Source organism: Sinohyriopsis cumingii, chromosome 2 (assembly GCF_028554795.1).
Source record: "Sinohyriopsis cumingii isolate HCF-2022 chromosome 2, ASM2855479v2, whole genome shotgun sequence".
Taxonomy (NCBI): Eukaryota; Metazoa; Mollusca; class Bivalvia; order Unionida; family Unionidae; genus Sinohyriopsis; species Sinohyriopsis cumingii.
The window spans coordinates 40,523,389-40,537,721 of NC_142962.1; the positions used below are offsets into that span (position 1 = coordinate 40,523,389).

The 14,333-nt window shown below is 33.1% G+C and overlaps 1 protein-coding gene across 1 annotated transcript in view; it reads left to right on the plus strand.

Annotated features, from left to right (window-relative positions):
* The window catches only part of LOC149804700 (uncharacterized), a 190,878-nt gene that overhangs the window by 167,326 nt on the left and 9,219 nt on the right, over positions 1-14,333 (plus strand). The window contains exon 28 of the mRNA XM_089943218.1: positions 12,016-12,045. Coding sequence (XP_089799344.1) covers positions 12,016-12,045 — 30 coding nt within the window. The remainder of the gene's footprint in view (positions 1-12,015; positions 12,046-14,333) is intronic.

Consider the following 14,333-nt stretch of genomic DNA (forward strand, 5'->3'; position numbering starts at 1 on the left):
TAAAAATGAGTCTCAGGACAAAATAAAGACCATTTTTGTACCATAGTAATATTTATGGTCTTTGGACAGGGACAAGAAAGACCATTCATTTACCATACATAGTAGTATTTATGGTCTTTGGACAGGGACAAGAAAAAACATTTATGTACCATACATAGTTATATTTATGGTCTCTAGACAGGGACAAGAATGACCATTCATGTACCATACATGGTAATAATTATGATCTCTAGACAGACCATAAGAAAGACCATTCATGTACCATACATAACAATGTTTATGGCCTCTAGACAGGAACAAAAAGACCATTCATGTACCATAAATAACAACCTAATTTGTTTCTGGACAGGGACAAAAAAACAGCAGTCTTTTATGTAGTGCTATGAAGCTCAAATCATATACTGTGGCCCCATAATGGTCATTACATGCATACCTAATGATATACTGTGGCCCCATACTGATCATTACATGCATACCTAATGATATACTGTGGCCCCATAATGGTCATTTTATGTATACCTAATGATATACTGTGGCCCCATGCTAGTCATTACATGCATGCCTAATAATATACTGTGGCCCCATAATGATCATTACATGCATACCTAATGATACATTGTGGCCCCATAATGGTCATTACATGTATACTTAATGGTTTACTGTGGCCCCATAATAGTCATTACATGCATACCTAATGATATAATATGGCCCCATAATGATCATTACATGCATACCTAATGATATAATGTGGCCCCATACTAGTCATTACATGCATACCTAATGATATACTGTGGCCCCATACTAGTCATTACATGCATACCTAATGATATACTGTAGCTGCATACCTAATGATATACTGTGGCTCCATTCTAGTCATTACATATATACCTAATGATATTCTGTAGCTGCATACCTAATGATATACTGTGGCTCCATGCTAGTCATTACATGCATACCTAATGATATACTTTGGCCCCATAATGATCATTACATGCATACCCAATGATACATTGTGGCCCCATAATGGTCATTGCATGTATACATAATGGTTTACTGTGGCCCCATAATAGTCATTACATGCATACATAATGATATACTGTGGCTCCATAATGATCATTACATGCATACCTAATGATATACTGTGGCCCCATACTAGTCATTACATGCATACCTAATGATATACTGTGGCCCCATAATGATCATTACATGCATATATAATGATATAATGTGGCCCCATAATGGTAATTACATGCATACCTAATGATATAATGTGGCTCCATAATAGTCATTACATGCAAACCTAATAATATATTGTGGCCCCATAATGATCATCACATGCATACCTAATGATATACTGTGGCCCCATACTAGTTATTACATGCATACCTAATGATATACTGTAGCTGCATACCTAATGATATACTGTGGCTCCATTCTAGTCATTACATATATACCTAATGATATTCTGTAGCTGCATACCTAATGATATACTGTGGGCCTCATAATGGTCATTAAATGTATACTATTTATATGCTGTGGTCCATAACAGTCATTACATGCATACTTATGATGTGGCCCATGGTAGTCATTATGTACATTCCTAATGATATATTGTAGTCCCATAATAGTCATTAAATGCCTTCCTAATGATATGATGAGATCCCATAATAGTCATTAAATGCCTTCCTAATGGCATACTCTGATCCCATTATAGTCATTAAATGCCTTCCTAATGATATACTCTGATCCCACAATAGTCATTAAATGCATACTTAATGATATACTATAGCCCATTGTGGTAATTACATGCCTTCCTAATGATATACTGTATCCCATAATAGTCATTACATGCATACTTAATGATATACTGTAAGTGAGAAACAAATTTAATATTTGTGAAAATGTTCGGTTTCTGGAGTGAGCTTCAATTATGAAAATATGATCCAAATTGAAGCTGTTTGATGAAGTATCAATATATTAATATCATTAATCAGTGGTACCAGTATATTCTTTTCACTAATCAGTGGTACCAATATGTTCATGTCACTAATCAGTTGTACCCCTTATGTTCATGTCACTAATCGTTGTACCAATATATTCATGCCACTAATCAGTGGTACCATTATATTCATGCCACTAATCAGTGGTACCAGTATATTCATGTCACTAATCAGTGGTACCATTATATTCATGTCATTAATCAGTGGTGCAAGTATATTCATGTCACTAATCAGTGGTACCATTATATTCATGCCATTAATCAGTGGTACCAGTATATTCATGCCACTAATCAGTGGTACCATTATATTCATGCCATTAATAAGCGATACCAGTATATTCATACCATTAATCAGTGGTACCAGTATATTCATGCCACTAATCAATGGTATCAGTATATTCATGTCACTAATCAGTAGTATCGGTATATTCATGTCAATGATCAGTGGTACCATTTTATTCATGTCATTGATCAATTGTAATGCATAAATTCATTTGTGAAATAAATACACAATTAACCCAAAAATAATTAATGAAGATTTGATAACTTTTAAATATTGTGATTTACATAATATCTTGGGGTGAAATGATACACCAGTAGATGCATCAATAATTTAGCCATTTTTGTACACATGCTAATAAAAAACTTGAAGATTCTTTACAAGATAATGTTTATAAAAGAGACTTTTAGTCTTCAGTGATCATGGCTAATTATTACTCATTTGTCTTGTTATTCTTAAATGTATATCAATATGTATCATAATGCATTTTATGTATCATTTTGTATCAGTGTGTATTTTGGGTATCAGTATGTATCATTGTGTATCAGTGTGTATTTTGGGTATCAGTATGTATCATTGTGTATCAGTGTGTATTTTGGGTATCAGTATGTATCATTGTGTATCAGTGTGTATTTTGGGTATCAGTATGTATCATTGTGTATCAGTGTGTATTTTGGGTATCAGTATGTATCATTGTGTATCAGTGTGTATTTTGGGTATCAGTATGTATCATTGTGTATCAATGTGTATTTTGGGTATAAGTATGTATCATTGTGTATCAGTGTGTATTTTGGGTATCAGTATGTATCACTGTGTATCAGCGTGTATTTTGGGTATCGGTATGTATCATTGAGTATCAGTGTGTATTTTGGGTATCAGTATTTTATCATTGTGTATCAGTGTGTATTTTGGGTATCAGTATGTATCATAGTGTAGGTTGTGTATCATGATGCATAATGATTTTTGACACAGGTGTATTGTTTCACTCCTAATATTAACCTGATTCTAATTATCCAAATTGGATAATAATTAAATTTAATGTCCAATTTTTTGCATCTATTTGAAGGACGATGTGGTAAGTTGTTTTTCATTCAAATCCAGCATTTTGGCTTATGGTTTCACTTCTTTATAAAGTATCTATCTTTCACTCTTTTTTTAATTTCCTAGATATACTTATGTAAAATCAGCCTGCAACCAGACCTGGGTTAACCATTATGTAAAATCAGCCTGCATCCAGACCTGGGTTAACCATTATGAGTAACTTTAATTAAACTATAACTGATTATTAATTTTCTCACAAAAATAAATTCCCAAGTTAATTAGAAGCAAACTTTTTTAATTAGAAATTAATCAATTATGGTAAAATATCCAGGAATCAAGATTCCTCACTGATTATAATGTGATTAGATATATTTAAGAACATGGTTTCAGCTTGAACTGATTTTATATTCTTTCAATACTGAGTGATAAACAGCATTTGGTTAACTATGGAGGTATATAACTCTTGTACAGAAGTTGAATGACAACAACTGTGCTGCCTGCCCCATTAGCTTTGTTTTGTTATGGCAAATTTTGTGGTTCTGTAAGAAGACCAGATGAATCCATGTATTTGCTAGTGCAAATAATGTGGTTTTGTATGACATAATCATGATGACAAGAGAAGTCTGTGTATTCACTTATTTGAGTACTCTATTTCAGTAAGACATGCTCATGATAACCAAAAAGAAGTCCCTGCATTAATTTGTACAAATACTGTGGTTCTATAAGACATACTTATGATGACCAGAGAAGTCCATATATTTACTTGTACAAATACAATGTACTGTGGTTTTGTAAGACATAATTGTGATGACCAGAGAAGTCCATTTACTTGTACAAATACAATGTACTGTGGTTTTGTAAGACATACTTGTGATAACCAGAGAAGTCCATATATTTACTTGTACAAATACTGTGGTTCTGGGGGCCCCGATTGGCCGAGTGGTCTAAAACGCTCTCGGTCACAGATCACTGCCATCTCACCTCTGTCTGTGCCGGTTCAAGTCTTGGATTCAGCCAATGTGGGTATGTGAGAAAACTTGCCAGTAGCTTCCTATGGGTTGGTGGTTCTTTCCAAGGTTTTCCTGGGTTCTTCCTCCACCATTAATACTGGCTGCCATGTATAGCCTATCGTGTGCTGAAAAATGGCATTAAACCTAACAACAACAACAACAACTGTGGTTCTGTAAGACATACTTGTGATGACAGAGAAGTCCATATATTTACTTGTACAAATACTGTGGTTCTGAAAGACATACTTATGATGACAGAGAAGTCCATGTATTTACTTGTACAAATACCATAGTTCTGTAAGACATTCTTGTGATAACCAGAGAAGTCCATATATTTTCTTGTAAAAATACAATGTACTGTGGTTCGGTAAGACATACTTGTGATAACCAGAGAAGTCCATATATACTTGTGATAACCAGAGAAGTCCATATATTTACTTGTACAAATACAATGTACTGTGGTTCTGTAAGACATACTTGTGATAACCAGAGAAGTCCATATATTTACTTGTACGAATACAATGTACTGTGGTTCTGTAAGACATACTTGTGATAACCAGAGAAGTCCATATATTTACTTGTACAAATACTGTGGTTCTGAAAGGCATACTTGTGATACCCAGAGAAGTCCATATATTTACTCATATAAATACTATATTTCTATAATAAATGCTCATAATAACTAGAGAAGTCTTCAGACCATGTGATATCTTGTTTCAAAAGCTCAGGATAAATACAAGTTTACAACCATCAGACCACAGATGATCAGATCAAACCATAGGAGAATTAAATATAATATTGTTATCTTATTATTTCCATTTTTATAATGTACATCCAATTGTGAACATTGTATATATTTGCAGATCAGTGTCTGCATTGTTTGTTCTACTAATGATTTCATGCACATAGTGGGGACTCGGATCTATTGACTCATTATGCACAAGTAGATCTGCGTGATTTTAGCAGGGACGTGATGACACTATAATAACTCATTATGCACATGTAGATCTGTTTGATTTTAGCAGGGACTTGATGATGCCATAATAACTCATTATGCACAAGTAGATCTGTGATTTTATTGGGTATTCCACATTAATAACTCATCGTGCAAAAGTCAATCTTGTTGATTTTAGTGGGTACTCTGATATACTGACTCATTATGCACAAGTAGAACTGTGTGATTTTAGCAGGGACTTGATGATGCTATAATAACTCATTATACACATGTAGATCTGTTTGATTTTATTGGGGACTTGATGACACTATAATAACTCATTATGCACAAGTAGATCTGTGTGATTTTAGCAGGGACTTGATGATGCTATAATAACTCATTATACACATGTAGATCTGTTTGATTTTAGTGGGGACTTGATGTCACTATAATAACTCGTTATGCACATGTAGATCTGTTTGATTTTAGTGGGGACTTGATGACACTATAATAACTCGTTATGCACATGTAGATCTGTTTGATTTTAGTGGGGACTTGATGACACTATAATAACTCGTTATGCACATGTAGATCTGTTTGATTTTAGTGGGGACTTGATGACACTATAATAACTCGTTATGCACATGTAGATCTGTTTGATTTTAGTGGGGACTGCAATATACTGACTCATTATGCAAAAGAAGATTTGTGTGATTTTAGTCACGTATTGGGATTCTGATCTACCAATGCATTATACAACAGCCGATATTTGTGATTTTAGACAAATAGTGGAAACAATAATGCACCTGACTCACTATGTAATTGCAGATGTGTGTAGTTTTTGGCAAATAGTGAGGACTCTTATATACCAAACCAAGATCATGTCTAAACTTTTTTCTACTAATCATTTCAGCCAAATAGTGGAAAATCTGACCTAAAAACTCATGATGCAATTGCCAATGTGGATTTACACTGTTTACACCCCAAAAATTCTGCATGGATAGATACAAATATTATGTATACCAGTTTTGGGTCTGTGCTGTTAAATCACATCTGAGTCTCTTTTTTAAGCTGTAGTATGCACAATTAATTGGCAAAGTTCCTTGAGGGAATTTCTTTCCTTATTTTTTCTTTCTCTTTCATGTTTGAAATTACTATGCATGATTTTATTGTGTATATCTAAAACAATTTAAAAAAATAAAAGTGTTTATGCATATACATGTACTTAAATTAATTTTCTACAAAATACTGGCAAGGTCATAGGTTGCAAAATAGGAGACATAATATAGGTGGGGAGAGAATTGATTTTACAAGGTTTACATATTTTATTTATTTATTCACATATTTTTGATTTAAATTACTATGTCAAAAAATAATTTATTTTTCCACACCACCCTACAGCACAACAGTGATAGGGCATAGAGTTTTATCTTTGTCCATCCATCCATCTGTCAATCCATCATACTTTTTGCAATTTGTATTTAGTTCAGCTTTCAGGCACAGTCACTGTGGAGGGCATCCGTGTTCCATAAACACATTTGTAGTTTAAAAATGAATAATATTTACTTGAAGTCAAGGATGGATGATCTCTGTGCTGACCTGAATCCTACTTAACCTTTGACCTTGCCATTTATTTTAGGAAATACCAATTTTACTTCATTAGTATACCATATATTTGCTTATAAGTTGACTCTGACTTCAAACAGCATAGACCCTAATCTGCCATCACATGATGCACCGGCAGATCAAGGTCTTGGTTGTTTGTTCTACTTATTAGTTCAAGCAAATTATATATACCCAGATATGCCAGGACATTATGCAATGGCAGGTCTGGGTCTACGCAGTTTACAGTTAAATCCAACTTATAAGGGAGTATAGATGGTACATGTATATGTGTGAAGCACATCTGGACCTAAGCTTTTTACACCTGATATCTTCTTGTCCTTTGTAGTATGTCTTTGATTATTGTTTGAGTTCCTTGCATGAATTTCTCCATGTTTAACATATATTAGAATAACAAAGATACAACTGTTTACGCATGAATTATTTTGAATGTAATTGGTAGTTTTTGTTATTTGGGCATGCTTATTCTTCATGAAAATCGGTCTTGTTATTTGGGCATGCTTATTCTTCATGAAAATCGGTCTTGGCAACTAAGTCTTTGTGTTCTGTAAGTGTTCTCTATGTGCATGAAAGTATGGCAAGTTATTTGACTGCCAGTTGAGCTTGCATGATTTTTTGGGGTGCAAATTATGTTAATTTATTTTTATAAATTTTAAAAAGAAATGTGTTGGTCTGCATGTTATTGACTAGAATCTTTGCATTGTTAACATATTCTCTGTTAGATGCATGGTAGTGTTCAATTTAGCCAGGTATTTTCTTTCAAAGAAATGTTCATAATTTAGTCCCTAAATATTTTCAGGTTTAATAATCCATAGTACCTGGTGAGAAGTAACTGTAAATGACATGATTAAGAACGGTCAGTCATTTATTGAAGTATTATTTCAGATGGTCAGTGTATCGATAAGAATTATTATCTAAGCTTGAAGTTATCAGTTTACAATGATGAACATCCTGAGTTTTGTCTGAAATAGATTTGTATAGTGACTATTGTCTGAAATGGTACATTTGTAGCAAATTCTGTTTTTATACATCCTTAATGATGTAAGCAAATCTCTGTGACTGTTGTCTGAAATGGTACATTTGTATACTGACTATGGTCTGAAATGGTACATTTGTATATTGACTGTTGTCTGAAATGGTACATTTGTATATTGACCATTGTCTGAAATGGTACATTTGTATATTGACTGTGGTCTGAAATGGTACATTTGTATATTGACTGTGGTCTGAAATGGTACATTCGTAGCAGATTCTGTTTTTGTACATCCTTAATGATGCAGAAAATCTTTGTATCTCACAGTAAGACATTGACAGTTAGAAACAGACAATAGAATTCAGTTAGTAGACAAAATTTGTAGATATAGACAAAATATCTGAAATGACTGGATTATCATGTTTCTGTAATTCAACAAGTGGTCCATAGAAAACCAAATAAATGTGAGACCAACAGCCATTAGCAAACTACATGGTCATGTGACTTTCTCACCGAGTTCTGTTCATCACAATATTTGTTAGTCATAGTCAATCTTGGCAGGACCCAACTGTAGCGAGCCTGTCACTATTAATGTTTCTGAAAGCAATCAACAGAAGAGAGAGTTTTTGATTCATGAGATGTACTCTAAGGAAACAGCTACATTTTCTCAGCAGAATCATGCCTCATATGTCAAATATAAAATCATGCCTCATACATCAAATTCTCATCAGAATCATGCCTCATATGTCAAATTCTCAGCAGAATCATGTCTCATATGTCAAATTCTCAGCAGAATCATGCCTCATATGTCAAGTTCTCAGCAGAATCATGTCTCATATGTCAAATTCTCAGCAGAATCATGTGTCATATGTCAAATTCTCAGCAGGATCATGCCTCATCTCATATGTCAAATATAAAATCATGCTCATATGTCAAATTCTCAGCAGAATCATGTGTCATATGTCAAATTCTCAGCAGAATCATGCCTCATATGTCAAATTCAAAGCATAATCATGTCTCAAAAGTCAAATTCTCAGCAGTATAATGTGTCATATGTCAAATTCACAGCAGAATCATGCCTCAAATGTCAAATTCTCAGCAGAATCATGCCTGATATGTCACATTCTCAGCAGAATCATGCCTCATATATCAATTTCTCAGCAGAATCACACCTCACATGTCAAACTCTCAGCAGAATCATGCCTCATGTGGAATTCACAGCAGAATCATGCCTCATATGTCAAACTCTCACAGGTATCATGGCTGATATGTCAAACTCTCAGCAGAATCATGCCTCATATGTCAAATTCACAGCAGAATCATGCCTCATATGTCAAATTCTCAGCAGAATCATGTGTCATATGTCAAATTCTCAGCAGAATCATGTGTCATATGTCGAATCCTCAGCAGAATCATGTGTCATATGTCAAATTCTCAGCAGAATCATGCCTCATATGTCAAATTCTCAGCAGAATCATGCCTCATATGTTGAATATAAAATCATATCTAAATCTCATAGCATTCATTTGTTCTTGATATTTGTGGCTCCCTCAATCAATCTTAACAAGATGATTTTAGTACTCTGTAAGTGATGATAGGTTAATATAATAGCTAGAGGATCAGTTATGAATTGCAAGTACCAGTTTCTTTAATATTATTGTCCTGATATTGAAATAACCTTGATGTTAATTCCCCTGCTTATGTCAAGGTAAGCGGATGCTTAATTTGACGTTATACTTTAAAATGCAAAAATAAAGGAATTTTAAAATCTTATCTCATTATTATCACAAGTATGTAATTGAACTTAAAGAAAGTAGTGATAGCATAAAACTTTGAACAGCATTAACTTATACTGAAAGGGGAATTTATTTTGTAGGCATAATTTTGCACAAAATAAAAATTCTCTTATTTTTAACTTCTGCATGAACAGAGTCAGCATTCGGTAAGTACCAGTATTATAGTTGTAGTTCCAAATGTAGAAGTAGACTGGACCCTGAATATACTTCCTTCTGATGTCTCTGACTTAACTGGTAACAGAAGTAGACTGGACCCTGAATATACTTCTTCTGACATCTATGACTAAACTGTGGTAACAGTCTCGATTAAAAGTGATGAAAGATCTCTGACTGCATTGACATGACTATTTCCATAGTAACCTTCATTACAACTTTCCTATCATTCCACAACTATTGTTGCTACGAAAACCTGCATTACTGCTGTTCTTGTCTGTTACACCACTCTTATAACTATGGTAACTTGTATTACATTTGTATCTCTTACATTAATATACATTTCAGGATACACACTGATTTTGAGGAGTAAGTTGTTATAACAAGCACAAGTTGTTTTTTGTCTTGTTTCCATGTGGTGGAAATGTAAATGTCGACTTGGATATTGGAGTTCTTTACCCATCACATGTATCATTTCTGCACCTTATGTTACTCCTGGTAAATATTTAAAGACTGTGTACTTCTGTGAGTTAAAAAGGTTTTTGTTATAGTTCTATTTATTTATTTACTTTTCTTAAACTCTTGCTCTTTGAGAAGTACACATACCCCTCCATTTTAGATTTATTCCAAAACATTTTTAAAAAACAGGGAAAAAAAGGATAAGATGTACCGGTATCATTGAGATGAAAATATGGAAAAAATTTAAATATTTTAATATTAGAAAAAACTTGTTTTGATCAAGTTATGTTACAGAATAAAAACCAGCATACCTCATTTTTTTGTAGCACAAGTCTAAGTTTATGGCAACTTTGTAAATATATATTTTACTTTTTTTGCTAGATATTGATTATTTGGCTAGATATTCGCAGCTGTATTTTGATTCTTTTAAATATTTACCATGAGCTTTTTAAGTGACTGGTGCTTCATTCCTCTTTTCCACATGAACTGCACAGTTGAAATATTTGCCTTAGTTATAAGTAAAACTAAGGCAGCACTATCTGGATACTTGCACCATGCAACAATTGTAGCATATGGTATGTCCTTGCATCATGCAATGTACAAGCATCCATTTAATTTGGCTATTTTCACATTATAAAAAAATTCACTGCAACGTTTTCAACCAGTTTGGCAGAGATTTATGACATGAAGGTCTTACATCTTTATAAACAAATTATGCTGATACACCACCATAAATGACCACCACCACCACTAAAAGTAGAACTCAAAACGACTTCTCAAAAACTGCCCAAAAGAATTTAACCAAATTTGATGGAAAGCATCCAAGGGGCTTTCATGTTTGTCAAAATGATGTTGATCCTCCATTATGTGTCTGCCAGTATTGACAATTCAAACATCTTAAAACAGCTTATTCTTAAGAAAAAAAAATGAACAAAATTTAATTATATTTGACAAAAATCATTATTCGATAAAGGCTTTTAAAATGGGTACTATTGATGCCAAGTCATGATCAAATATGGCTCCCGTTACTGAAAATAACAAAGTTTTAAATGACTTCTTTTCAAAAACTGCTGAAAAGAATTTGACCAAATTTTTCAGAAAGCATCCTAGTGTGAAGGGGTTTCAGTTTTGTACAAAATATTCAATTTAGCCATCAAAAGTGGCCACTATAACTTATAAAAACAAATCTTAGATTTTTCAGCAAGCACCCTTGTATGAAGGGGTTTCAGTTTTATACAAATGTTGCTGATCCATCATCAGATATGGTCATTGTTACTATGAGAAATGAAAAACTTTATATGATTTCTCCAACACTGCTAAACAGAATTCAACTAATCTCATGGAGAGCTTCTCTGTGTCAAGGCCATATAAGTATATTCTAATGATGAAGATCAGCTGTCCAGTATGTATAGGTATATGTCAGCTAAGAGATTGATCTTAGGCCCACTTAAGCCTCTTGTTATAACTGCCAGTTATCTCTCTGTCACATGGCATAATAATAAATTATAATGTGATTCATAGGCACCATGTTTGATTTTTTTATGTCATTAATGTTTTATGAAGTCAGGAACTATTTCTAGTTATAATAAAATTAGTTGCTTAGAGTTTTTATATGGTTTGCAATCACTGTACTATTTCTGGTTACTGTAAAATTAGTTGTTTAGAGTTTTCTTTTGGTTTACAAAATTTGATTTTAAGGTGTAGAAACCCAGACATTAAAACTAAATGCACAATGTTGTCTTTGTAGCCACCATCTGGTAGAAGGGGTAGTCAAGGTGTAAGTGAAGCTAATGTGTGACTGGTTTATGTAATCTTTACTCAATTTTAAAAATGTGGTTTTGATATCAAGCATGCAAAATTTGATTAAATCTGTATTTTGCTTTGTGAATTTGCATAATTCTTATAATTGTTCAATAACTTTTGGCATCAGTTATTAACAGGGGTAAGGTTGAGTTTAGGTGCTGTTGAGTGATTGATGAAATTTCTCATTTAACAATTGCATGATAATTTTCATAAGTTGTATTAATGCAATTTTCTATTTTCCTTTTAAAAATTAATAGATGCTGCATGTTGTCACTATTTTTTAGATTTTGGTTAAATGTACAGAACATTCTAACACAGAAGATGAACAGCAAATTAAGTAGTTTGTCACTATTGTCAACAGTATCATTAAGAATTTTAGGATAAATGGAAACTCTTATTTGATTCTAATTATAAATATATGTATCTCACTGTCCTTAAATTATAATAACAAACATAAATCAACTAATTAATATGATAGCAAACATTATAAAACAGCTAATTAACTGGGCTTTGTACAGGATCTAAAACAAGGTACATGGGTAAAAAAAAGCATAAAAATGAGACTTTGTTTTTAGGTCCTTTGGTAAAAATATTTTGTTGAGATAAGTGGAGAACATAAAGTACTCCCATACTCACACCCTTCACTGAAAGTTCCTTTGAACCCAGTCCTGTGGTGAGGCCATGATGATAAGTAATAATTCATCCCTCATATATTAATGGCTATTGTAACACATGCTATCCTTCCAACCCAGATTTCTTCCTTGTGACCCTTGCACTTTGGTGAGTATTTAGCCACAATATCCACTTTTCTGAGGGTTGAGGATATCTTGTATTTAGTAGTACAGTATTCCCTCTTTTTAATGCTGCCCATGAATATACCACCTTATAATAAAGAGAATATCTTATGATTAAGTACATGATACAGTATTCTCTCATTTTAATGCTGTCCATTAGAGTCATAGAGTATACTGCATTATAGAGAGACTCTTATAATAAAGTACATGGTACAGTATTCCCTCATTATAATGCTGTCCATGGGAGCCATATAGTATAATGCTTTATAGTGAGACTGTCTTATAATAAAGTACATTGTACAGTACTACCTTATTATAATACTAATACTAATACTGCTCCTACTACTACTACTACTACTAATAATAATAATAATAATTTATTTCTAGAGGGTGACTCATATTAGTCAAAGACTATTCTTCCTTGAGACCCTCTTAAGGAGAGTATAACGATGTGCATTATATGAAAGATAGCAATAATTACTGTTTATCTTAACATGTTTAGTATTAAAATACTAAATTCTGTTATCTATTAGAATTACATACATGTTCATTATATCTCTTCTTAACTACAGCAATATTTTCAGTGGAGTTTACATGTAGTGGAAGCCTCTTCCATAGAACTGTACAAAAGTATTGGAAGCTCTTTTTAAATTGCTCTGTTCTTGGTTTTGGTGCTAGAAGGTTTCCATGTGATATTGATCTCAACTGGTATTGTGTTGAAAATGGCCTGAATAAGTCCTGTACATACTCTGGTGTAGTTCCATGTAGACATTTTTATACAAGAACTGCCTTGTGAAAATCTGTCCTTTCTTATATTGTGAACCATTTGAGTTATATAAACTATGCTTTTGAGAGATGAGGGATTCTAATGCTCTCAGTGAAAGGCAAGGTGTATACTTCCTTATTATGAAGCACAAAATTCAGTATTCCCTCATTATAATGTTGTCAGTGGGAGATAAAGACTATACTGCCATATAATGAAGCATATGATTCAGTATTCCCTCATTATAATGTTGTCAGTGGGAGATAAAGACTATACTGCCATATAATGAAGCATATGATTCAGTATTCCCTCATTATACCAATATCCATGGAAGCCATAGAGTATATCACTTATAGTGAGACCACCTTATTATGATGCATATAAATGTACAAGCATTTAATAAAATAGGATCTATGACCATACATGCTTTAGAACAGGAACTGTTAAAATGAGGGGCCTTTTAGTGAGGGAGTGTTGTAGTTTATATCTGACTCCAATAATTTGGTTTAGAAGTCCTGGTCTTTTATCTAGTGTTGTGGACATTTATATTTCTTTTATTTAGAACTAGAAGAAATTTGAAGATTGCCATAATTATATTCACTTCTCATGGAGTAAAATTGCCATGAATTTATGCCTGTGTTGTCATGAATATTGCTCAGCATAAAATATCGATCCCTTGGATCTGACAAGAATGCTCAGACCACA